The sequence below is a fragment of the Lepidochelys olivacea genome, assembly GCF_965140295.1.
Source record: "Lepidochelys olivacea isolate rLepOli2 genome assembly, chromosome: 14".
NCBI lineage: Eukaryota > Metazoa > Chordata > Testudines > Cheloniidae > Lepidochelys > Lepidochelys olivacea.
The window spans coordinates 23,373,803-23,400,897 of record NC_140424.1 but is presented as its reverse complement, the minus strand read 5'-3'; the positions used below and the strand labels follow the sequence as shown (position 1 = coordinate 23,400,897).

The window sequence follows — 27,095 nt, the reverse complement described above, 5'->3', positions numbered from 1 at the left end:
ATGGCTTATGCTCAAATAAATTGGTTAGTCTCTAAGGTGCCACAAGTCCTCCTTTTCTTTTTGCGAATACAGACTAACACGGCTGCTACTCTGAAAGCTATCTTTTAATACTTTCTCCACCCAGAGAGACAAGCTAGGACATTTCTCATTTACTCTAACCCAGTCATCCACCCCTTCCCTCATCTGCATCCCCAAAGGCACTGGAGTTTTGCCACCTCTGTGCTCTCACAGCACAAACTCCCACCTGGAAGAGCTGGTGTGAGTTGATTTTGTGAATGAACAGAGAACTCTTGGTTCCCAGCCAGGTTTTCCTACTCATGAGCCTGATCACCTGCTTCCTCCAGTGCCTGCCACTATTATGTCCCTACTGCTGAGCAGAAAAGGACTGTTTTGAAAATTCCTATTGCCTTCACCCTGCCAATGAGCTATGCAGGCACCCAGAGGACACCCCCCCCCCCCCAGTGCCACCAACAACCCCTTAGCTCTAGGGGAGGAGGATGGGAAAGTCCCTGACTTACCCTTGTGAAACTTTCAAGGTGATAAGAAAAACCATCAGAGGCACTGAATATTTCTAAACACCCATTCCCCTGTGATTGCTATGTACCCCCATCATAGTCACTAGCACCCCTGCTACATAGAGAAGGGAGCTAGGAGACCAATCCAACTGAGGTCCCGCTCAGACCGCATGTTATTCATCAGCAGGCTCTGCAGGCATTGAGTGCGGATTTGAGTCCGTTGCCTGGAGAGGTGGCTGAGCTCTCTCATCAGCTGGGATCTCAGGGGATGCCTGGCTGCTCCACATGCATGCAAAGCGCTCTCACCTCTGGCTGGGTCTGCAGCTGTCCACTTGGTTGACTCCAATGATCCATAGCGGGTAGGCGTCCTGCTCTCCTTTTCCATCCTAGCCCCTTTCTTATTTTTAATAAGACCCTAAGAAAGGTGTCGTAAAAAAAAAAAAAAGAAAAGAAAGAAAGAAGAAGAAAGCAAATCCTCCTGAGCCCAGAATTCCTCAGGCAGATGCACTTCTTAGGAGCCGGTTCCAGAGGGAAGCCAGAGCCCACCCTTTGAAAAGAAATGTATTAAAAGAGAGAGAGAGAGATCAAACCAAAAAGAAAAGAGAAGCCTGACACCTGCCTGGCAGCTGCTGTCTGATGATTAGCCTTTGAGATGCTTTTGCAAAGCTGCACGGATATGAAATAGACCAGAAGCAGCAGGAGGCGAGATGTAAGTGTTCATTATTGGACAGAGGGGCGCCCTCTGGTGGAAGCAAGGACAAGAAGCTTTCTTGAACACCGTTAGTCCTTTCTATACTTACAGGATGGACCCCTGTTACTATGATGCTGTGCCTCACAATCTTTAACATACCTGTCCTCATAACATCCCTGTGAAGTTGGGCAGTGGTATTATCCCATACTTTAAAGAGGGGGAATTGAGGCACAGAGAGACAAAGAGGGAGATTTTTTAAGGCACAAATGGCACTTGCCGTCCATTGAAAGTCAATGGGAATTTAGTGCTTAAGTGACTTTGAAAATCTTCCCCCCATGTGGCTTTCTCAAGGTAGCATAGGAACCCTGTAGAAGAGCAAGGAATTGAACCCAGGTCTCCCAATATGCCAGCTAACCTAACCACTGGGTCAGCCTGTGCTCCTACACTTCTACCACTCACCTCAAGACACATCCAACAGAGGAGTAACCATTCTGCTATCAACTCCAGAGTTATCTCCTCCCTGGACAAGACCACACTAAATATGGGAAAGTCATTCAAGCTGTCTGTCTCTCTGACCAGAAATTCCATCCCGACTTGAGGAAACTTTTATCAAAACTGGTATGACAAATCAGCACCTTCCAACCAAAAAAAAAAAAAAAAAAAAGTTTTGCCCAAGAATTCCCAACCAGCTCTACCCACGAGGCAATAGAAAACACAGTTGGTTCTTAGTCTAGTGCTGATGTGCAGGAAAGCCAGGCAGTACTGTGTGGAGAGTCAGGCTGACACAGAAACAGGGATTTTTGTAAAAGGCAGAAGGAAACCAGAGAAATCCCACCACTAAATCATCTGTTCTCTGTTGCTGTACAGTAACACTCCAGTCAGAGACAACGAGTTCATTTGCCCCACCCATCACCCTATGGCATCGAGGTCTCTCTGTGACACTTCCCACCCCAACTGCTCCTCACACTATGGCGACCTTCATTTATTGTTAATAATTAATCAGCGCCTCAGCCACAGACCAACCTCACTGCACTAGGCGCTATACCAACACAAAACAATCCCTGCCCTTTATTTGTGAAATTCCTGTATATCCGTTAAGTGCCCAATGCCCCTCATGTACGCTCCCCAAAAGCCTTGTGTAACAAATACCTAAGTGTGCTGGCTTCTGTACCCATGCCTGTTGACTACTCCTTCCATATGCAGCTCACAGTCCTTCCAATCCAGCGTTTCTGAAACTGGGGTCAGAGGACCTCTGGGGGTCCCCGAGGGTACTCCAGGGGGTCCACAGGCCCGGCTGATCAACTCCTCCTAGCAAGTCCAGCGGCACTGCAGGGCTAAGGCAGGCTTCCTACCTGCTCTGGCTCCGCGCCGCTGCCAGAAGTGGATGGGACATCCCTGCGGCCCCTGGGGGAGCAGGGGGTCTCCGCACGCTGCCCCTTCCCCAAGCACCAACTTCACATTGGCCGGAAACTGCGGCATGGCCTGTGACCTCCCTCTTGGGGCCTCTCTTTCTCCTTCATTCTCCTGGAGATCCAGTGCCTTCAGCAGGTGACCAGCTTCTGATGCCTCTCTGGTTTGCAGAGCATCAGACTCAGGCTAACTTAAAGATTGGCTGCCTCCCTGCAGATTCCTATTTAACTTGCTGCTCCCAGGCCAGATTCTTACACTTGTAAGTTTCCCAGCATATCCCCACAGATTTCCCATTTGAGTTCTCTGGCCCCAGGCTTCCTGCTGGTTCCGAATGGGATCTCTAGGTACTGAGCGTGCTGCCCAGTTCCTCCCCATGCCTTTACAGCAAGGAAGGCTCGTGCCACTTACAGTCCCACCCCTGAGCCCATCATGTATTTTGTGTGATAGAACTATGGGCCTGTTAGGATTTTAGCACACAACACCTTTATAAACTTCCTCTAAGTCCTTAAACCTCACTGTGTCTGGGTCCTGTGGGACATGGTAGGCATTAGTGGCTACCAAAAGCACCTTTCCCAGCACAGTTAAAAAAACTGATCTTTTCATGCCACTGTCTTCAACAGCATCTGCATGGAAAGACAGCACAACTCTAGCCAGATTCTTCTTTTGCATTAATCTGGAGGCCCTTCACAGACCTATAAGTAGCCATTTTGCCATTCATCTGCTTTTAAGTTCTCTTCTCAGAGCACCAACACGAGAACTCTGGTTATGCTTTAACACAAAAGAAAGAAGTCCCTAGTGTGTGGGTCTCCTGTGGCACATGCATCTGAACTGAAAACAAAATGGCAGCTGCCTCCTGAAGACAGTGGATTCCTAGAAATGTAAAGGAGTGTTACACAGAAAACAAAGTAGCAACAGGTACATACCCCACTGCTTGGTCCTCAGCCTCTCTATCTGGATGCCCTGTTGCTTCAAGCTACCACACATGTGAGCTAAGAAACTTCAATGAGAGTCCCTGAGGACTTCAGTTCTCCACCTCTCATCATACACAAGGATAATCATCCTGGCTAGAGTTGGTGTGATGAACACAGGAGAAATTTGTATTATATTTTATAAATATTGTGTGTATTTCTGCCTCTGTGATTACTATTGTGTTGTCTGGTGCATGCGGGCAAAGAGTTACCTCAATTGTGGGTTGTTTTACACCTCTCCAGAGAAGTGAGAGAAAAACAAATATTCTGGAACTTTGCAGCGTAACACTACTGGATTTTGTAAAATTCAGAATGATAACAAACATGAACCCCATAACACAGAGAGAAAACAAGCTGCTTCCTAAGGCAGAGCTTAATTGATTTAAGCTAACTCTTTCCAGACTGATGCTGCTCACACACTTTGATACAGAACCCCCTGGCCTGCAAGAAGTATCAGGAAACCTCCCCACTTTTAAAGTGATAGCTTGCAATCCAGGACTGCAGATAGTGATTCTCTCTCAATTGCAGGTCTTAACAGACAAATCCACTGCTGGAAGGCTGCCTCTGATCCGCTTGGAGAGATGCATAAATCAGATTGACCAGGTTCAGGGATCCCAGGACAGGCAAAGGAATTTTGATATGGATCAAAAGACGGTGTTGTAACTCAGTGGGTGAGACACTGACAGAGAATCACACTGAGCCCACGGCAGCCACTGCAGGGGCACAGTCTGCCTTGCCCAGCAGCTGTGGGATGATTAGGACAAGTGGACCTACTGAAACTGGAAAAGGTTCAGGTTTAGGTAAGGTAATGGGTGTATAGGCCTTTTGTTGTTTTAACCCTTTCATCCCTATGTTCTTATGGATAAATAAATACTTTATTTCGAAGAGACTGCATTTTCATACTGCAGAAAGGAAGTCTAGAACAGGGCCCAAAACCCAGAGGACACAGCACGGGTGAATATGGGTGCTGTGACTTAGGGACTCAGCCTAAAGGTGCGCTGAATCATGGAATTCGACCCTGAAAGAAATACAGGTGTAGGTCCTACTCAGTTGGAAGGGTGCCCATGGAGAGAGGGAATGAGAGTTCAGTGGTAAAACTTATGCTGGAACCATAATAGCTGGTCAAAAATTTTCCAGCAAAACTGTTTTTCTGTAGAAAAAGGGGCTTTCTACAAAATTAGTTTTTTGGCAATAAGCATTGATTGGCTTTTTGGAAAATTCTTTTGATTTTATTTATTTTTTTTTGGGGGGGGGGGGGGGAACTGAACACCTGATAACCAGAAAAATGGTGGTTTTTTGGCCCAAACCCAAAATATTTTTATTCCAAAATCCGATGGCAGTGCCTCATGGAAGTTGTAGTTCAGTTGCCTCATTCCCCCATTCTCTATAGGCTGGGCTCCCAAGCTGAACTCCACGTTCCCTGATGCATGCCAGCCACATGATGGGAATGATGCACTACCTCCCCTCACCAAGAGGGAAACCCATGGTGTATCAGGAGAAATGTAGGCCAAGTGGGGAGCCCAGTATAAGGAGGAGAATGGGAACATGAGGTACCCAAACTACAACTCCGATGAGGCATCACAGCAGGATTTCAGAATCAAGACTAGTGTTTGATTTTTTGCCCCAAATTTTTTTCTACAAGGGGAAAAAAACCATTTTTCAACCAGTTCTAATTCTGGTAGAGCTGTGTTCCTACACTTTCAGAGAGCAATGAGAAAGACCAATTTCCTATGTAGACTAATAGAGGCAGCCTGACATATATTTACAATTTAACTCTGGGTTTTTAGACTACAAAATGAAAGCTTGCACCTTGCATTGCCACAGTTAGACTGGACTTTGTCTTGCAGAGGAATGGTTAAGAGTTAATTGTGATATAGGAAAGAGTTGATTAGAAATATGGATGTGACAGTCTGCACTCTTATGTTCACCCCTTTTGCAGGACTATGATAAATTGTGTATAAAGTATGCCTTGTGAGGTATCATTTGAAAACTCATAATTTGCTGATCATTATTGTCCTGGTAAAATATGTGTGGAAATATTGCATGTAAACTTATAAGATTCCTCTGTATGGTATTACTAAGACATGTTTCTAGTCTGGGGGAGCAGCCACAAACCAGGTTCCCAGAAACAAAAGTCTAGCCAATGCTTCTGCCAGGTGTCAACAAAATCAAATGGACCATCATCCAATTAAGTGGCCATTCTTTGGCAAGAAATAGGATATGGGCAAAAATCTACATCTTGACAAAGAAACAGCTGCCGGTTCCCATTCACACAGACTTGCTGCCTCCTGAACCTCAGATGGAGATGATTCTCGAACTATAAGAAGGGAGAGCAGACAACCCAAATTCTCTCTCCCTTTCTCTCTACCCACTGCATCAATAACACTTTAAGAACAAAGGAAGCAGTACTGGACTGGGGGAGGGATTGAAAATGAAAGAAATTCAGCCAGTAAGACTTCTGAAACAGGTGGTGAGAGAGATCTTTGCTTTGAATTCACTTCGCTTGTTAAGTTAGGTATTAGTTACGCTTTATTTTTATTTTCTTGGATCTAATTCTGACTTTTATGCCTCAATACTTGTAGTCACTTAAAATCTATCTTTTGTAGTTAATAAATTAGTTTTATTGTTTTATCTAAACCAGTTTGTTTGGATGAAGTGTTTGGGAAACTCCATTTGGGATAAGAAGATTTCTGCATATCACTTTCTATTAATAAAATGACAGACTTTATATGAGCTTGCATTGTCCAGGAGAGAGCCAGGCAGTACAAGATGTACATTTCTGGGGGAAGTCTGGGACTAGGAATTTACTGGTGTTGCTCTGCAGTGTAATTCATGAGTGGCTGGCCACAGCACTCATACAACGTAACTGGGAGTAACTTACATGCTGTGTGAAAGCAAAGCAGTGTAAAAGGCACCCCAGGGTGTAGAACTGAGGGAGGAAAGCCGTTCATTGGTCCAGCTCATACCCTAAGTCAGTGGTCGGCAAACCTTTCAGAAGTGGTGTGCTGAGTCTTCATTTATTCACTTTAATTTAAGGTTTCGCATGCCAGTAATACATGTTAACAGTTTTTAGAAGTCTCTCTCTATATATATTATATAACTAAACTATTGTCGTATGTAAAGTAAGCAAGGTTTTCAAAATATTTAAGCAGCTCCATTTAAAATTGAATTAAAATGCTGATCTTACGCCACCAGCCCGCTCAGCCTGCTGCCAGCCTGGGGTTCCATTCACCTAGGCTGACAGCAGGCTGAGCGGGGCCTGCGGCCGGGACCCTGGCTGGCAAGGGACCGGTGGCAGGCTGAGCAGGGTTGGTGGCTGGGACCCCAGACTGACAGTGGGCTGAGTGGCTCAGCCCACTGCCGGTCTGGGGTTCCATCCACCGGCTGTTGCCAGCCAGGGTCCCGGCTGCTAGCCCTACTCAGCCCACTGCCAGTCTGGGATCCCGGACCTGCCCACATAGAGTGGATACCTACCTTCTCCCTGGTTCTAACCCATTCTCTTCCTCTCTCTCTCTGCACTGAGCTGAGGGTGGGAGTGCACTGAGCACAGGGCTGGAGGTGAAGGAGCAGGCTGGGGGTTGGGGTGTACGGTCTGGCCAGGAGCTAGAATGAGGGAGGGGGCTCAGGGTTGGGGCAGGAGGTTTGGGTGTGGAGTGCTTACCTGGGCAGCTCCCATTTGGTACGAGGGGTGCAAGTGGGACTGTGGTGGGGGTGGTGCTGGAGCTCCTGTTTGGTGCTCAGGGTGGGGGTGGGAATGTGGGGGGTGTAAGAGTCAGGGCTTGGGGGGGCTGGGTATGTGTGGGGGGTGTAGGAGTCAGGGCAGAGGGCTGGGGGCATGTGAGGGGGTTCAGCAGTCAGGGCATGGGGTGTGGGGTTCTGGGTATGTGTGAGGGGTGCTGGAGTCAGGGCTGGAGTCGTGGGGGGGTGCAAGGATCAGGGCAGGAGGCTGGGGTGTGTGTGAGGGGGGTGCAGGGGTCAGGGCAGAGGGCTGGGGGTGTGGGCTAGGGTCGTGGGGCTGCTCCCAGCCCCCTGCCCAGAGCGGCTCACGGCAGGGGGCTGGAGGGGATATGCCCTGATTCCACCCCCCTTCCCCAAGGCCCCGTCCCCACCTCGTCTCCACCTCCTCCCCAGAGTAGTGAGTGCGCTGCAGCTCCGCTTCTCCCCCTCCCTTGCAAGGGCCATCAGTTGATTGGTGGCAGGGAGGGAGAGGAGAAGGGGCAGGGACCCAGCACGCTGGGGGAAGAGGCCAGTGAGAGGGGACCTTGCCTGTCCTGCAGCAGCAGCCAGCAGGACCAAGCTTCTTCATCCTGCCCCTGCAGGGGTCGGGGGGGGGCACGTGGAGAAGAGCGGGCCAGGGCAGGCAGGATTTTTAATGGCACGCTGCTGCCTGTCAGGGTCCCGGCCGCCAGCCCTGCTCAGCCTGCTGCTGGCCTGGGTTCAGCAGCGGGCTGAGCGGGGCCAGCGGCTGGGACCAGGCAGGCAGCAGCGTGCCATTAAAAATCAGCTCGCATGCCGTCTTTGGCACGTGTGCCATAGGTTGCCGACCCCCGCCCTAGGTAATGCCACACTGGAAAGTATTTTTTCTTACGCTAACTTAGAGTTTAGGAAAGACCCAACATTCTGTTTGGACAAGGGAGGACAAAGCCCAAAAGATGTATTTAAAATGAAGGCACTTTATTACTATTAAAAACAGGAAACAAGGGAATTCTGCTTGTGTGTCCCAGCCAAGTTCAACAAGGGAGGCTTTTATAATCAAATGCTGGTGTTAACATTTACAATGCACCTCAAAGGCAGGTGTGTGTATGGGGAGTATCAATAGGTAAGCTGGTGTTCTGGGAACCATTCCTTCCCAGAGGCGCATGACCCTCAGTACAAGAAACAGAGATGTGCAGAAAGAAGATGTGTTAGCATTTTATAAATATTCTCTAACTTAAGAGTGAGGGAAGGATGATCTGGTAGTGGACTGGATCTCACAAGATGTGGGTTTAATTCCAGGCTTTTCCAAAGACTCCTTGTGTGGCCTTCGTTTAATTGATTCACCTCTGTGTGTCTCACTTCCCCTCTGTAAAGCACAGAGAATACTGACCTAGCTCTCAAGAATATTGTGAGCTATTACATTAGTGTAATTAGTCCTCCATTAGTGTTTGAGAGGACTAAAAGCTTGAGTGAATAAATCAGTAGATGTAGACAAGAAAACATCCATTACAGCTAAATTTCAGGCATTTAGTATCAAACTTTTTTATTCCAAGAAATACTTTTGTTTAGTTGAATGTAAATTGAATTGTAATGGATTGTTTCATCTGGAGAAACCATTGGATGGAGGCTTTTGAGGAAAGAGACCGCCATTCTCTTAAGGGAGGCAGAGAAAGATGAACACGACAACAGCAAACGTGCAGGTGAAGGGGAAAGAGAAGGCAGTGTGCTCTCCCCTCTGAAGCAGTGCCGCAGAAGGTGCTTCAGGTACTGCTGAGGCACAAGAGGGTGAAATGATCTGTCCTACAGGTACAAGGCCCCATCATAGGAATAGATTCAGTGATCCTGATCCAGATGCAGTGTTACCAAGTTAGGACGAATATTTTTAAACCCAAGTGCCCAAAAGTCACGTACCTAAATACATATTTAGACACATAGATAAGTGTCTACATTCTCAGAGGTGCTGCACGCCCATCCGTGCCAATAGGAGCTGCAGGGGCTTGAGACCTCCTAGTTACTTGCCTACATTTGAAAACACTGACCACAGCTGCCATTGGCTGCAGTGAGATTTTGAAGATGAGACCTGTCATAGGCTGGGATTTTAAAAAGCATCTTAAATGACTCAGGTGTACTATTCCTGTTCACTTTCTCTTGACAGTGAAAGTCATGTAGGTGCTTTTGATAATCCCACCCAGGAGCCGTACAGCTCAGTATGGGATGGAGTGGTGCCCAGTGCCAGCATAACACTGACCCTCTGCTCAGCTGGAAAGATGGATTTTTTAATTATTTTAAATACTACTGTGGTTGACTCCAAAATACCATGAGCGAACTTCACCCACAGAGAAAACACAACCCTATGGCTGCAATGATAACCATTAGAAGTCATGAGGTGGTCACAGGTTCCAAGGGCACAAGTCATGGAAGTAAACCAGAAATACCAAGTCACCCATAACTAAGAGCAAAGAGAAACAGCCTAGTCTTAAGTCAGTCAAGGATTTTAAACAACACAACATTTCTGATTAGTTAAAAAGGTATTTATTCTGCTTGTAAACTCAGTGCAAATATATACAGATGACAAATGAGGAAGTGTTTATGAAAGGCAGAGGATTCTGGAAATGTTGATTTCAAATTGAAAGACAGCAGCAGAACCCAGCATGGATGACCTGTGATTATTCACAGCAGTTGACGTGAATACCTTTTCCCCCTCTTAATAATCAATGATTTGCAAATACAGTACCATCACCTGCACTGTATTAATGCAGTAATTTAGGGTATTAAGGAATGCAATATCTGGCAGTTGACAAGATTGTGTTTTTTGGAAAATATATAACCTCAGTATTTTCATGAGCTGTTCAGCCCAAGGAGTACCTTGGGCTTCCTAGTTCATGCACTAAAAGTTTTTAGGAGTTGCACTGTACTTTTCAACTTTTGGTCAAATCATTTATTGTTAATGAGGCAACCAAAATCTCTGCAAAGGCAGGAAATGGCTGTTTCCTGTACAAGTACAAACACCTGTTGGTTTATTTATACTTCAATTTGTTTTGAAAATCAAGCCACTAATTATTGTACCTCAATTAGACATGTAAAATGTAAAAGAATCCCAGCATCTGACTGTGACTCAACTCATTAAATGAAGATCATCTGCCATAAAACCCGTTTGTGAGCTCTCAATGAGAATCACCTCAGATTTGTTTTCACTGCTCTGCATTGCAGGGAAAAACAACAGTGTAAACAGTTTGATCAACAGAAGAGTTGAATATTTACAGGGATATTCTCTTCTTCAGGAATGTAAATCACTATTGGCCAAAATGAGAATGTTTTAGACATTTATACTGTGCTACTAAAAATACAGGATTTAATCTAGCAACAGTTAAAGAATCACATGGCTGAGTTTATGATCCAATTAAAGCATGAAGGTCAGTTTGCTCCACAGTACACGCTATCATCATCAAATAAAATCACTTTGCAAAACGGACGGCAGAAGTAATTTCAAATGAAAAAGTTACATTCAGATGTGTTGGACGTTCCACATGGTAAGGTTGGAAGTCAAGTAGCAAGCAGGCCAGCACATTTATGTTCCAGTCAGCATGCCCTGTGCAAATCAATTCTCAAGTATAAAGGTGTAAGTCTGACTACATGCACAGCCTTCCTAAGTCCTAGAATTCAAGGCTAAAAGTCTTTAATGGACCCTGTTCTAAAAGGATTTTAACATTAGGCTGCATAAGAACTGATTTACTAATAGCAACACTTCCAGTGTAACTGAATAATATGTCTTAAAAGCCCAACTATTTCTCTGTACATAGTTATTTCTATAAAAAGCCAAAAGGTGCATGTACATTGATATCCAGTAGAAAGGGTACATATATTAAAAGCTTAATATTAAAGTGCATTGCCCAGTTCAAGAAAACAGTAACACAGTCTCTATGGTATTTGAGATATGCTGACAAATGCCAAAAAGATTAAACTGCAGGTGGGAAAACATTAAGACAGACATGGTGATTCAGAGCTCTTTAAAAAGGCAATTATTTGAGCAGACAATAAGAAATTTTCATATCGAGCCAAGCGCACACAACAAAATACACAAGAATCAAAGCCTTCAAAAATGCTTTTATGATGAAGCAAGGGCCATGTACTGTCAATTAACCGCCACATTGTTAAACTTCTGCCTATGATCACATTCAAATATATCACTGGGCAACACAAGGCAGTGATGGTTACCTGCAAAATCTAGGTTCCTACATCCAGGTTTTACCAGCTCTTTTCAGTTTGGTGAACCTGAAATCCTATTCTTGTGGAAGAACTATAAAATAAATGTTTGGCTCCTGATTACTTGACAAGTCATGTGATAATTCAGCTGTTTTCTATTGCTTAACTCCATAGGGATCAACAGTAGGGAACTCTGGAATCATCGTTAATAATTAGATTGCATATGCAAACAACAGTAACATGACTGGCTCAGAGGTCAAATTACAAGATGTTTTTGAATTCATTCTATGTCCAATCAAACCACATACACAAAGTTCTGTTACCTGGCTGGCTGGATCACAGGACTATACTTTTTCACTAGCCATCTAACGTTATCTCCCCATTAGACTGGGAGGGAGTAGTTTTAGATACTAGAGTGATCGTCACTATAGAAACCCTAGAAGAAGGAAGTTAGAATAGATGAAGAAAGCAAACTGTTATACTAGAAATCCATAGCCATAGCAGAAAAATTTCTAAATATTACAAATGAAGATATTAAGATTAAATTTGTAAAGGTGCCTCAATCTAGCCTCTATTTTTGGGTCACAAACTACTAGCATTTTAGGCATTTCTTTACCTAATTTGTATGCATCATTGACTTTGGGCACAGTAACAGTATTTGTATTACAGTAGTGCCCAGAGGTCCCAATGAGGATTGAGGCCAGTTAAGCTATGCAATGTACACACACACATAGGAAGACTTAGTCTCTGCCCCTGAACAAGTAGAAACTGGGTCTTTAAAAATATGTCTTTTTGAATGAATGTAGCAATATATACTGTATGCTGACTTCATGTTTAATAAGCTCCAAGAATTCTCAGGGTAAATATTGATATCTGTCTCAGTCAATATTTATCTCTTGGGTTAGTTCCCTACATGTTCACCTATTCAAGAGTCAATACTTGCTTAATATCTCAAAGTGTGTACAAGGTATCTTCAATTATAAAGTCTACAGAAGGTACCATCTGGAGAATTTGCAACATTAGCAATTCAATATCGAGTTCCAATCTTATTTCACTCTTCCAAGAGCTTAAATCTGATTTGGAGCACACCATTCACACAGCCCTCAGAACAGCGTATATTTCAGAGACAGGCAAAAAGAATGAGCAGCATTTTTACTGGTAAAGTAATATGGAAAGTCTTACTGCTGAAAGGCAGCATATTCCATGATAAAAGAGGGCAGATTCAGGAGAGCTGCAGATTTTAAGTTTTGGAACATGCAAATATTCCTATTTGTAATAGAACATTGCTGAAAATATCTGACATTTTTGTGAAGTTACAGCTAACTGGAGCCACCCTAAGGTAATGGACTAGAAGAGATCTATTTGTTACAAGCAGAGCTGGGGCAAGTATTCATTACAAAACCTGAAATCCTTTCTAGAAACTCACCTGGCTTTATATTTCATTACAAACTCAAGTGAAAAAAGCTTTGTGGAAAGGTTTCCTGAGTCCACTGAATCATTTTGGAGCACCCAGGACAATTCTTACAATTCTGAATCAAAAGCATGAAAAATTTACAATTTCACCTGAGTTTTGCTTTGAGATTGTAGTTCTGTTGGAACGTGCAACTTTAAGGAAATCTCAGAAAATGTGAACCACACATGAATAGAAACTAAAGGAAAAGTTTCAGCGTCACACTGTGAAATGAAGCCACCCTGCTGCACACAGCTCTCGTTACAAGGTTTGTATAGGACACAGATGAAAAAGCTAGAACTTAGAATGGTGAAGAAGGTAATTTTCTTAGGTTTCAGTGATAAAAATCAAAACATAAGATGATGCAACCAGTTATTCAAATTCTGGCTATTTGAATCAGAGTTGTGTAACGTTCTGCAGAGTTTAAAGATTAGTTATGGTCAGCAAAGTGACTATGTTGACATCTTCTTACACAACCAATCTGCTGATTTTAGTGACTGAGGCCTTGCCTACCAAAATCAATCTAATCTGATCTTAAAACCTCAAAAAACAAGGATTCCATAATCTCCCTTGGAAGACTATTCCAGAGCTTAACTATGCTTATAGTTCAAATTTTTTTCTTAATATCTAACCTAAATCTCCCTTACTGAAGATTAGGCTCATTACTTCCTGTCCTACCTTCAGTTGCCATGGAGAACAATTGTTCACCATCCTCTTTTAACAACCTTTTACATATTTGAAGACTTATCAGGTCCCCCCAGCGACTGCCCCCAAGTCTTCTTTTCTCAAGACTAAACACATCCAGTTTTTTTAGCCTTTCCCATACGTCAGGTTTTCTAAAGCTTTTATAATTTTTGTTGCTCTCCTCTGGACTCTCTCTAATTTGTCCACATCTTTCTTAAAGTGTGGTGCCCTGAACTGGACATAGTACTGGACTTGACCTCTCCAGTGCCAAGTAGAGCATGACAGTTAGCTCCCATATCTTACATATGACACTCCTATTAATAACAAAAAATGATAGTGAAACAGGAAAACATCCATGCAGGAATTTCATTAATAATTTTGGGCTATTAGTAGGTGATCTAAGTACATGTTGTTGATGCGGGTGTATTTCTAAATCCACCAAGCGTACCCATTCATCACTTATTTTACAAGAGTGAATACGTACGTACTCTACACAATGGCAGTTTAGTTGACATGGGGTTGTTGTTTTTTGAGTCCTAATATCATTAAAAGCCTTGACAAGGTTCATAGTTGTTCAAAGAATGCTAGGGATATGACAGAAGCCAACTAAAGCAAATGGAATTACAGCTAAAAAAAACCAACTAAAAGGTGTTAAGTGAATGTCAAGGACAATTAAATTTTGTCCCTTGCTTTGGTGGGTGGAAGGGCCTGGGGATGCTGTCGAACCAGCAAGTTGAGCCTCTGAAGGGCAGGAGAATCACCTATTATTCTGCACACTGCCCTCACTGTTCATTGCTGGGGCAGGGAGTACTGGAGAGATAGACACAGCCACAAGCAGAGAAAGGGATGGGAAGTGTCTACACAAAGGTGTTGCACAGATTTAAGTAGAAACAGACGTAGTTAATGTCTGTTGTAGACGAGCCCTGAGTCAGTTTCACTTCCAGATTTTTGTGCTGTAAAATCTAGAGTTTCAACCACTGAAGGGGACTGTTTCTGATTAAAAAAAACCTGTTTTCACTGGACTTTAAAAATGTACATTTCCATTGGTCTGAGGTTTTACAAAAGCCTGTTTTTACTAAATTTTGGGCCAAATTTAAGTTCTCTCTATTTATCTAAACATCCCCATGTATCAGAGTGTCTAACAGATGCTGTCCCTTTAAATAATGTACTCGCAATTTCTTTATTTTACTTATGGCTTCTGTCAGATACTTTTTTTTAAAAGTTAAAAGATAATTAATGCTAAGTACTACTGACCACCACTTGCTGATGAGGTATCACGCGATAATAGGGCTGAGATGCAAACTATTTTGACACTAAAATTGTTCCCAGCTTGTTTGGTTTGAATTCCTATAAGATAGTAACATTTTTTTTTCCTTCTGATGGACAAGATAACGTAAGTTTTGTAGCTATTCTTGGCACTAAGACAATTCTCTATATAAAGCATTTCTAGTAGAGTATGCTGCAAGACAAAGTGGATTTGTGCCAGCAAGTTGAAGGCAGCTTATTGGGTTGAAATGACTGACATACAGATCAGTAGTTACTGATGTGTAACTAGCAACAAAATACCACTCAATGGTATCCCCTTTTCTTGCTGGTCGCTTCTGTGCCACTTCCTACTGAATTAGGAAGGTGTTAGGTCAAACATTAATTAAGCCAAGTGCATATTATTTTATTTACAGCTCTTTTATGAGCCCTGCTTCTATTGCATGTTAAATGTGCCAAAATATTTAGTTTGCTTGCAGCTACCACTCTCATGGTTTGTAAAACTTTAAGCATGAACTAGCAAACTATATCGAAACACCCACTAAGTATTAAACCTCATCCGTCTGCAAAGGAAGAATGTAAACTTTTGAAAGACAATATAACTACTACACTGGCACTACACTCAACCTTAGCCTGAAGGGCAAAAAGACTCATGGCCCATTTTTAATAAAGTCTAATATGGACATTTTGGTGAGGTCAGCCAAATCATTTTTATTTTGTAGGTGCCTATGAAGAAAACTATGCTGGCATTTGCATGCTTTTGAGATTATAATTGGACAAATCTCAGGGGTTCTTTAAAGTTACTCATTTACCAGCCCCTGAGAACTGCAGATATATTCCTGTCCAAAGGCACTGAATAATGTACTTTAAAAAACACACGTTGCCCAAACTGACCCCAATCAAAGGGGTGTAAAAAGTGCCATGTTTAATTTGCACAAAATAAAGCAGGTAGCAGCTATCTTTTGAAAGATATAAAAGATGGGGCTCTATCCATCTCTACCCTTAATATGGAGATGCAGTCTGCACAGAGTCCAGGTAGAGGAAGGATAGCACTGTGGTTACAGCAGCACCCTGGGACTTAGGAGATCTATTTATTTTAGCAAATGCATATCTCAAAAGGCCTTCCACTTGGATTTGGGAAACATAATGATTAAGTTAAAAAACGCTACAAATATTTACTATAAATTAATCTTAAGAAAATAAAAGATTTATAAAACATAGTTTTTATACATGGCTTTCCAAGCAAATATGTACACTGTATACTCCACCACTTAGGAATTATTAGTCATTCCTGGGCATTTCCTTCCCTCTTGCCTAATAATTTCATCTTTACACTCTGAATCTGTTCTACTGCAGATTAGCTGATCAAATGTGATTATGTTACCAATTCCTATTGAAGTTCTCATCTTTCATAGCTTTCACTAGCCAGTCCCTTTCCTTCTCCTCGTCTGAGTCACTCTCATCACTAGGATCTGCAGCCAGGAGACGAGAATAATTAATTTTTTTCTGCCGAGGCAACTTAGACTGGACTATCAGGAACAAGATTAACCACAGTGCCAAACTTATAGAGCATGCCCTGTACAGAACTGCGAAGCCAAAGTTGCTCACAACAAATCCCCCTGCAAAGCTTCCCACGGTAGCTCCACAACCATGTGAGAGGCCCTGGAGGACAATGTGCAGAGCTCTCTCCGTCCCAGGACTGGCTACATCGTCAACCAACATATTAACTGCCCACCATAAGGCACCGTTGCTGAAGGCACACAACATCTGAGTAGGCAGTACTGACCACGCATTCCACAGGAACGAATAGTACAGAAGCTGTGCTGAAAGGCAGCCTAAACTCAGTGCAACAGTACCACTACTTGAGAGAGCCCTTAGTAACTTGCTTTTGAAGATATAAAGCAGAATTTCAGCAATCAGTCCAATAGCCACTGAGAGACCCATGTATAATTCACTACTGCCTCGGTCCTGCATTTGCCAGAAGAGAAAATTCTGCACAGTAGATCCAATGACTCCTGTAAGGAAGACGGTGACAGCAGAGAGAATTGTTCGGCCATCACTTCCAATGAGGTTCAGAGCTTTGACAGTTTTGTTCACATGCTCTGTTTTCTTGGAAACATGGATAGGAAGAAAGACACTGATGAGCAATGTGAGTGTGATCAGTACAGCATAGCCATAGAAGTGCACAGAGAGACGAGAGATTTTAGCACTGAGGAAGCAGTTCAACTGATCCACAAATATGGTGATACTGCAGGCTCCTCCAGATGCACCCAAATAACTCCAAACCCAAAGCTTCCCATATCTGTCAGTTGCGTCAACAAAGTCAAGATATTCATAAAGACTGTCATCAACCATCCATTCGAGAGGAGCAGCCAACAGCTCCCAAAACACAACAGCACCTAGCACCATGAGAAAAATCTGGTGCTCACGGTCAAGAAAGTTAATATCTTGTAGGAGCTCAAAGTTGACATCCCGAACTTTCTCAGGGTGACTTGACAGAGTCTCAAAAACATAAGAAGCTCGACCAGCAGGGTGAGGGTTTGTTTGAAATAAAGAAAATTCAGTACTTCCACCAATAGAAAGGTTTTTCTCAGGGTTACCATTCACATTCAGCAGCTCAACCTCTGGAGTTTTGCTTTCCTTCTCAAGCCTACGGATTTGTGTTTCATTTGAAGCGAGTGTCTCAAGTTCTTGTATCATCTGGTTAATTGCATTCATAGAAGCTATCTTGCCAGAAGGCCTATTATGGTAAAGGTCTGCAGTTGTGCCCACTTCACCAGTTCTTTCACCATTCTTCTTTTGTGCATCCATAAAGGTAAACAATTCTTGGAAAGCTGAACTTGTTAGCGGTGGCTTTCCACTCATCACCAAAACATTTGTAGCTGTTCTTAGTGTTTCTGCAGATACCATTTCTTTATTGGTAACAGTATTGGGATTTACAGCACTCAGATTGTTCAGACTCATGTCAGGCACCTCTACTGCATTCAGTAAGCTACTTGATTGCTGGCTTATATTACAATATTTGTACATGACATCCTTGCTCAAGGGTGGGACAAGTGTAAGCAGCAAACCGGTTCCCACTGAACACAGCAATGATCCAGTAATGAGAACTTTCCTTTTACTGTGGCTCTTTGCAAAGTAGGAGCATAGTGGAGCCCAGAGAGATGATATCAAGTGCTTAATTCCTATGATAATACCTACTAAAGGGGCTGTCAACCCCAGCTGCCGGAAGTAAAGAGTTAAAAATGGAATGACACAGGCGTTTCCTGCACTGTAAAAAAAATGGAAGAGGCTGGCAACAGCCAGCGCTTTGTTAACATCCCACTGTTTATTTGTACTCATGGCTTCAGTTGCATGCTTTTCGAATGGGACCTGAAAAGGAAGAAGACACAAAAACAAACCCTTTTTGAGTATTTCATAAATAATAAGTTAGAAGAGAAACAGGCTTTTTAGAAAGTGTCAAATATTTCACTACTTATAAGCCTGGCAGTTCAAATGCCAAGCTCTGAAATGTTTAAATTGAAAAGTTTAAAAATGAAGTGAGCTCACAAAAAGAGGTTTGACTCATAGACTTTAAGGTATGAAGGGACCATTGTGATCATCTAGCTCTAGTCTGACCTCCTGCACATTGCAGGCCACAGAATCTCCCCCCTCCCCCATGTAATAGACCCCTAGCGTCAGGCTGAGTTACTGAAGTCCTCAAATCATAGTTTAAAGACTTCAAGTTACAGACATAAGAGATATTAGTCCAGATGAAAAGGCTGAACATAAGAACAGTCATACTGGGTCCATCTAGCCCAGTATCCTGTCGTCCAACAGTGGCCAATGCCAGGAGCTTCAGAGGTGAACAAATAAAACAGGCAACCATCGAGTGATCCATCCCCTCCTCCACTCCCCGCTTCTGGGGGTCAGAGGTTAGGGACACCCAGAGCATGGGGCTGTATCCATGACCATCTTATCCAATAGTTGGGCCCCACCAAATCCACGACTGTGAAAAATGAGTCACGGACCATGAAATCAAATCTCCTCTGTAAAATCTAGCTATTGGAGGGGAGGGGCAGGGCTGGGGACACCCCAGCTGGGGACTCCTACCAGGCTCTAGCTGCTAGTCCCAGCAAGGCTGCGGAGGGACAGGATTTCCTCTTCCCCTGCACAGCTGCTCTCGGGGGGAGATCAGACCCAGCTCTGGGTACCTCCCCCAGCTGCAGGAAGCTCCATGGTGCCAGCCTTCAGAACCCAGCTCTGAAGGAAATGCACAAGTGAGGGTGGCAATCCAGTGACCCTCCCCTACAACAGCTTTGTGACCCCCTATGGCCCCCTTTTGGGTCAGGATCCCCATGGTTACAACATAGTGGAATTTCAGATGTAAACATCTGAAACTATGGAATTTACCGATTTTAAAATCCTAGGACTATGAAATTGACCGAAATGGACCTTGAATTTGGTAAGGCCCTAATAGCCACTGATGGACCTGTCCTCCATGAACTTATCTAATTCTTTTTTAAACCCCATTGTAGTTTTGGCCTTCACAACCTCCCCTGGCAAGCAGTTTCACTGGTTGACTGTGCGTTGTGTGAAGAAGAAACTGCTTTTGTTAGTTAGTTACAAACCTGCTGCCTATTAATTTCATTGGGTGACTCCTGGTCCTTGTGGTACATGAAGGAATAAATAATACTTCCTTATTCACTTTCTCCACATCATTCAAGATTTTATAAACCTCTATCATATCCCCCCTTGGTTGTCTCTTTTCCAAGCTGAAAGTCCCAGTCTTTTTAATCTCTCCGTATATGGAAGTGGTTCCATATACTTAAATCATTTCTGTTGCCCTTCTATGTACCTTTTCCAATTCTAACAAAACAAATGGTAACAAAACAGCACAAAGTTCAGATACTGTCCCCATTCCTCAGTTTATTATAATAGAGCTAAAAGACACTTAAGAAATGCTATCATCATATCTAGTATTTGTGATCTAGCCAGTTTTGCAGCTACACTTTTGAAAAACTCCACTAACTGTACTTTGTTCTACATCAATGAGGAGGAAAATCATCTCAAATTCATTGTATTTTGTGCCAGAAGCACTTTTCAAACTGTTTATAGATTAATGATACCTGGCGCTCCATGTAAACTCTGAAATTTCCTTCAACAAATCCTCACCGTACACACATTTGAATTTTCCTAAAAAAGGAGACAACATATTTCTGTAGCTCTGCTGGGGATTAGATGCATCAGGAAATGTTTTAAATTCTCCACACCCAGCAGCTAGCAGGGCAGAATGATACTGTAGAAGGAGGTATACTTAGATTTCAGAGTACGGAGAATTATTAACACAGTATATACTATTTGTTTAACAGTGGCAGCATGAAGGTTTCCAAGACAAAATGGTAAATGAATGGCACAAAGACTCTGTACTGGTAAGTGATAAGAATGCATGAGTAAGCAACTTACACAATATTTCTATGGTGCTGGGATCAGGAAGCAGTGTGTGAATCTGGTCACACTTACATCACTGTGAATCAGAAATAATTCTATTAATCAAAGAGTTATACAGTTGTGTGCAAAAGAGAGACCAGACTCGGGCCCAGACGTACTCCAAGACTATTGCTGCTGGATACTGGGAACACAAGTCCCTAATCGGTTTCCTGTTCTAAGGAGAATTATACAGGGATATGGCACACAGGTAAGCACCGGACCAGGGCTCCCTAGGGAGGCTGGGGGATCATAGAATCATAGAATATCAGGGTTGGAAGGGACCTCGGGAGGTCATCTAGTCCAACCCCCTGCTCAAAGCAGGACCAATCCCCAACTAAATCATCCCAGCCAGGGCTTTGTCAAGCCTGACCTTAAAAACTTCTAAGGAAGGAGATTCCACCACCTCCCTAGGTAATGCATTCCAGTGTTTCACCACCCTCCTAGTGAAAAAGTTTTTCCTAATATCCAACCTAAACCTCCCCCATTGCAACTTGAGACCATTACTCCTTGTTCTGTCATCTGCTACCACTGAGAACAGTCTAGATCCATCCTCTTTGGAACCCCCTTTCAGGTAGTTGAAAGCAGCTATCAAATCCCCCCTCATTCTTCTCTTCCGCAGACTAAACAATCCCAGTTCCCTCAGCCTCTCCTCATAAGTCATGTGTTCCAGTCCCCTAATCATTTTTGTTGCCCTCCGCTGGACTCCTTCCAATTTTTCCACATCCTTCTTGTAGTGTGGGGCCCAAAACTGGACACAATACTCCATATGAGGCCTCACCAATGTCAAATAGAGGGGAACGATCACATCCCTCGATCTGCTGGCAATGCCCCTACTTATACAGCCCAAAATGCCACTGGCCTTCTTGGCAACAAGGGCACACTGTTGACTCATATCCAGCTTCTCGTCCTCTGTAACCCCTACGTCCTTTTCTGCAGAACTGCTGCCTAGCCATTCGGCTCCTAGTCTGTAGCGGTGCATGGGAGTCTTCCGTCCTAAGTGCAGGACTCTGCACTTGTCCTTGTTGAACCTCATCAGAGTTCTTTTGGCCCAATCCTCCGATTTGTCTAGGTCCCTCAGTATCCTATCCCTACCCTCCAGCGTATCTAGCTCTCCTCCCAGTTTAGTGTCATCTGCAAACTTGCTGAGGGTGCAATCCACACCATCCTCCAGATCATTAATGAAGATATTGAACAAAACCGGCCCCAGGACCAACCCTTGGGACACTTCACTTGATACTGGCTGCCAACTAGATATGGAGCCATTGATCACTACCTGTTGAGCCCGACAATCTAGCCAACTTTCTATCCACTTTATAGTCCATTCATCCAGCCCATACTTCTTTAACTTGCTGGCAAGAATACTGTGGGAGACCGTGTCAAAAGCTTTGCTAAAGTCAGGGAACAACATGTCCACTGCTTTCCCCTCATCCACAGAGTCAGTTATCTCGTCATAGAAGGCAATTAGATTAGTCAGGCATGACTTGCCCTTGGTGAATCCATGCTGACTGTTCCTGATCACTTTCCTCTCCTCTAAGTGCTTCAGAATTAATTCCTTGAGGACCTGCTAGGTCATCTAGTCCAACCCCCTGCTCAAAGCAGGACCATCCCCAATTTTTTCCCCCAATCCCTAAATGGTCCCCTCAAGGATTGAACTCACAACCCTGCATTTAGCAGGCCAATGCTCAAAACACTGAGCTACCCCTCCCCCCGGAAAAAAAAATCCGCAGCCACATGCAGACCGACCTCCCGACCATGCCCCAGCCCTTTCCGCCCTCCCCTCGCAGAGTGTGGGGTGGGAGTCCAGGTGGGTGGAGGCGGGAAGGGGCAAGACAGGCCCTGGCCTTTCAGCCCCAACGCAGAGAGGGAGGCAGGGTAGCTCCTCTCCTTCCTGGGCTTCCCATGGACCGGGGGCGGTTGGGGCGGGCTGGCATGGGGGTACTGAGGGGGGCATGGGCATCCTCAGAGTCCTTCCCTCTTTGGTGGTCCCCCTTCCGCCCTTCCCGGGGCCCCCCATGGGCATCCATGGGCCGCCTCAGGCCACACAAGTCTTTGAACCACCACCTTCCACGGGCCGTGAGGCTCGCAGAGAGTGCTAGATACCTGGCTCCTGGGTGAGGGAAACGGTTCCAATCCCTCTGGGTTGTCCCCCGCCGCCGCTTCCAGCCTACGGGGTAGGCAGGCGAGCGACGGACGGCACGCGGAGTGGTGCCCGGCACCCGCCAACTGGCTCCGCATTACCTGGGGGGGCATCGTCCCAGAAGGCACACTGGGAAGCCGCTGCCAAGGCCTCACCCCACTCCCAGGGATCCAGGGTTTCCCTCTCTTCCCAGCGTGCCTGGGAGGCAAACGTGACTGGGGCCACCGCCGTTTTTGCATCCACCCCACATGCACCATCCCGGCCGCACACCCCACATTGAGCTCCCTGTCCAGTGTCGGTCGCCCAAGGCCCGGTCCCCGTCATTCCCCACATGCCGAAGCGGTGTGGAGGACTGTCCCAGCGACCGGGGGCAGACCGCACAGGCGGGCAGCATCTCCGAGAGGGTGGGCGGCTCGGGTATAAGCACGGAGGGGATGGTGCAACGGTGGCCCAGCAGCGGACCAGCACAGATGGAGGAGACCCCCCTCCGCCGACCTCAGCCCTGGCCCCTCCCAGCTGCCTGGGAGGAGGGCACAGAGCAAGTGCGGAGGGGGCGCCCGGCCCTCCACGCGCCCAGGACCCCGCCGCCGGGGTCCCCTCCTGCACGTGGGGTGGCGTCCGAGGCCTCGGTCGTCAAGCTGCAACGCCGTCGGGGGACCCCGAGCCTCTCTGGAGCCGGATCTCTGGAGGTTTCTAAGAACAGGTTGGACAAACACCATCAGGGATGGTCCAGGGTCACTAGGTCTGGCTCGGCGGAAGGGGGTGGGGGGGGGCTAGACGAGATTACCTCTCGAGGCCCCCTCCAGCCCCCCATTCCTGGTTGTAAGATGCGGAGTGATGGCAGCTCTTCCACCCACCCATAGGGCAGGGCAGGGGCACCACGGTTGCCCCCCATGTCCCTGCTCTGCAGGGACAAATGCCCATTGTCAACCCAGCCACTGGGCCACCAGGGAGAGCCCCGCCAGCCAGCCAGGGCCACCAGGGGCCTACTCTGGGCTAGGAACAGGGGGCCCTGCCAGCCAGGTCCCACGGGTGGGGGTGGGGGCTCCCCCCACGGCTCCTCATCCGTGGGCGACCTCCCCTCCCGCCGGGCAGGCACCGAGAGACCAGCCCCCCGCCCCTGGTCCTGTACCTGGGGGTTGGCGCTTCACACGCTGCGCCGTACGGGCTCACCCCGGCCACGCACTGCGCACGCGTCACCTGCGCGGGCCTGGCCCCGCCTCCTGCACCTGCCGAGGGCGGGCCCTCGCTCGCGCCCCTCCCGACACCTACCCAGGGGGCCGGGCTCGGCTGCCGCCCGACCCCACGGACCACGCGCGGCGGCCTCGGCAGCGAGGGGGCTGCTGCTAGGAGACGGCCAGCGACGATCGAGCGGCCCTGCTCCCGCGGGCTAGAGGGGCCGGCAGCGGGAGGGGCAGGGGGAGAGCGCAGCGCCCCCTGCTGGAGGGGAGAGGGAACTGCAGCCCGGACCCGCCCGACTCCTTCTGCCCTCCCCTTCTTCTGCTCCACTTCCCCTTCAGGCCCTTCTCCCCTCACATCATCCCGCCCCCTTCCTCCACATGACCTTCCCCACCCCATCACATCGCCCATCCCCCTTCCCTTCCCCCGCAGGCCCTTCCCCCCTCACACCACCGCTCCCCCTTCCCTTCCCTTCCCCCGCAGGACCTTCCCCTGCCCATCACATCACCCTTCCCCCTTCTCCTCAGGACCTTCCCCCCCCACACCACTCTTCCCCTCTTCCCTTCCCCCCTCACATCACCCCTCCTCCTTCCCCCACAGGACCTTCCCATCACATCACCCCTCCCCTTTCCTTTTCCCTTCCCCTCCCCCACAAGACTTTTCCCTCCCCCTCCCATCACCCTTCCCCTCCCCATTACATCACCCCTTCAGCCACAGCCCTTCCTCTCCCACCTCCCCGCCCTTCTCTCAGTCCAGCTGAGGCCTGGCGGAGGATGGGGTGTTGCAGGCCATCACCACCACCACCCCTCCAAGACAGTTCAGAGGATGGTGTTTGCCCCTCTCTCTCTGCTGGTCCACCTGTGTTAGGACCAAGGGCAGGAGTGGTGCTACTGCCAGGCCAGTAGTAGCATTGACCCCCTTTGAACTGGGACTGTCCCACTGGCTTCAAGCAGGGGCAAGGACAGGATCTAGCCTGGCCTATGCTAAGGTATGACAGGGAACCATACCAAGCACCAGGGAGAGCAGCAGGCACCCACCTCTGGGGTATGGCAGGGTAGCCTGAGTGATGATAGTCCCAGTGGTCACTTGCAGCCTTTGTGTGGGGTCAGCAGGTGGCCCGGGTCCACGGGTGGAGATGACAGGCTCACCAGTGCAGTGTGGCCGGTGCTAAAAGTGGGATGCCTGTCAAAATCTAGGAGCAGCAGCTTTGGTAAGATAGTGCTTACAGTGCAACCCTCAGCAACCTGGCTCAGTTAAAAACATTTTTTTTGCTGGGTTTGTCACCCTTTATGCCCCTTCCCTCCTATTCTACACACATATTAAGCACTGAGCGTGGCCTCTTCAGAGACAGCAGCTTTGTGCACTCCACAGAGACAACAGGTCCGAGCACTCACTGAGACCTTGTGATCCATACTATATGTTTAATAAATGAGGGTAGCCCATAGGTGATAGCACACAGTAGACCATCACGTGCAAGAACCCGCTGTCTGCATGGATCAACATGTATTCTTGCATGGTGGGACCTCTAGCGACTGTAGATTCTACTTCTGTGTTAAAGAAGAGGGGCGTCTCTGTAGGGCCCTTTCTACAGCTTTGATGACTATAGGTTAGCCACCCCCACAATAGACAAACCCATCATTTTAGACAAGCAACGCTGGGGGGAGACCCTGCTAATCTTACTTATTTACCTCCTTAACTTTTGATCTCTCCATTTTCCCATTGCTAGAATTTAGCTCTAGTAAATTATATTCTTGTTTAGCAGCACGTGACCAAAATCTGGGATTCTAGTGGCATTAGGCTGTCTTTGGTTTGGGAACATTTTCTCTAGAGCTGGTCAAAATTGTTCATTTTCTAAATGAACAATTTTGACCCTTTTTTTGCTTTTTAATTTTATCATTTAAGACGAAAAGTTGATTTTCAAAAAGATTGAATCTGAATTTTTTAACAATACTTATAATTTTCTGATCAGCTTGTTTTGAGGCTGTATTTGGCTGGCTTGCTGGATAAGGCCCAGGACTGGTCAGAAAACTGGGTGGCCTTTGGCAAGTCACTTAATCTTTCCATGCCTTTGTTTCCTGAACTGTATAAATGGGGGTAATGACACTTATTCAACACAGTTAAACACATTAAGATCTGATTTGAAGCAGTGCAAATAGCGATGCCTATAGTTAAAGGTGGTTTGAAGCATTTGATTATAAAACCCTGTTTTCTGTTGCTTAAAACTTTGCCCAACCTTAACCATTTAGCTGAAATTGTGAGCTGACTTTTTCCATGCTAGCTGTCTGCCTAAGGCTGAAGATTTTTTGGAAATTTTTAGCAAAAATAGTTCTCCTATTTCTCAGAAAGAATTTAGGGAAAAGTATTATTTTGCCCATGTTGAAAAATTCTGAAAACTATTTTGCTGAGAAATCCTAATGCTTCTATTCTTTGGAGCAGGGAGATGAAATTTGTCCAGAGGGTCATCTTTGGTGTCAGGGGGATGTTCCTTTTGCTGTCCCCCTGAAAAAACGCCCAAGTTTGGCAAGAAGCACACATGCACAAACATGTTCCAACAAGCAATTTTTTTTACTTTGGAACTTGAACTGAGTCACATATGCTGTGCGTGTTCATGTCAAGGCCAAAAACCCTAAAACCCTACATTTTATTTGTTGTGTGAATATGAACAAAAGTATTCTGCTAGCTCCTACAAGCCTGATTCTGTTCTCACAGGATTTACATTTCCCCTCTCACTCACCTTTTCACAAAACCATTGTAAAGTTCCAACACCCACCGGTTTGCTTTAGGTTCTATACTAGTCCTCTCCTCCACAGAGCCGGAGATACTTTGACACAGATATGTCTGCTGTACACAGCAATCACAAACGGAGATTGCTGAACAGAACACAAAGTTCATCAGCTATAGGCCAGGGATTCTAATCCTATAACAAGGCTTTGATTTTATCTGACTCCCTGAAAATCTCTCACACTCTCAATCTCCTCCCCTCCTGGATGAGGATCAAAAAACCCACAAAAGCCTGTATTGCTTTGGCCAACAGAGGGTAATTCTGAAATCAAATTAAATACTTGGCTTAGGATAATTCTGGAAATGATGTCACAGGCTGGCTGGATGTGCAGCAAACCTCTTTCAGCTTGAAGGTATGGGCGGTGGGCTTCCATCAGAGCCACTTACCCCTCTACACACTGATTCACGACTCACCCCCACCCCCACACACAGTGTTTGCAATGTAAAGAAATCTCAGATAAATGGAATTATAATAAGTTTCACCCAAAGATACTTGTATCTTTTTTTTTTTAATTTAAGAGAGTGTATTTGCAACCCTGGAAAATACTTTTCATATAGGAGTCTTATTTTTCCTACTATACATTGCATATTAAGAAAGTGATCTTGCATTTTTACAGTGCTTTCCATCCAATTGGACCCCTAAGTGCTT

General features: G+C 45.8%; 2 protein-coding genes across 4 annotated transcripts in view; both read right to left on the bottom strand.

Moving 5' to 3' along the window:
* The window catches only part of LOC311530185 (bMERB domain-containing protein 1-like), a 57,025-nt gene extending 56,066 nt beyond the window's left edge, over positions 1–959 (bottom strand). For both annotated transcript variants that reach the window (XM_084646661.1, XM_084646660.1), the window contains exon 1: positions 822–959. In XM_084646661.1, coding sequence (XP_084502787.1) covers positions 822–900 — 79 coding nt within the window. In that variant the 5' untranslated portion in view covers positions 901–959. The remainder of the gene's footprint in view (positions 1–821) is intronic.
* A 15,158-nt stretch (positions 960–16,117) lies between these two features.
* Positions 16,118–23,841, bottom strand: MFSD6L (major facilitator superfamily domain containing 6 like). Of its 2 annotated transcripts, none has more exons than XM_084646803.1 (3): positions 23,759–23,841; positions 20,326–20,386; positions 16,118–18,252 (listed from the first exon to the last, which is right to left on the bottom strand). In XM_084646803.1, exon 3 carries the CDS (start codon positions 18,220–18,222, stop codon positions 16,261–16,263), a length of 1,962 nt encoding a protein of 653 aa, XP_084502929.1. In that variant the 5' UTR covers positions 18,223–18,252; positions 20,326–20,386; positions 23,759–23,841; the 3' UTR covers positions 16,118–16,260. The 2 variants fall into 2 exon arrangements, with proteins under 2 accessions (XP_084502929.1, XP_084502928.1); XM_084646802.1 differs by lacking the exon at positions 23,759–23,841 and adding an exon at positions 23,619–23,664.
* Positions 23,842–27,095: the final 3,254 nt, after the last annotated feature.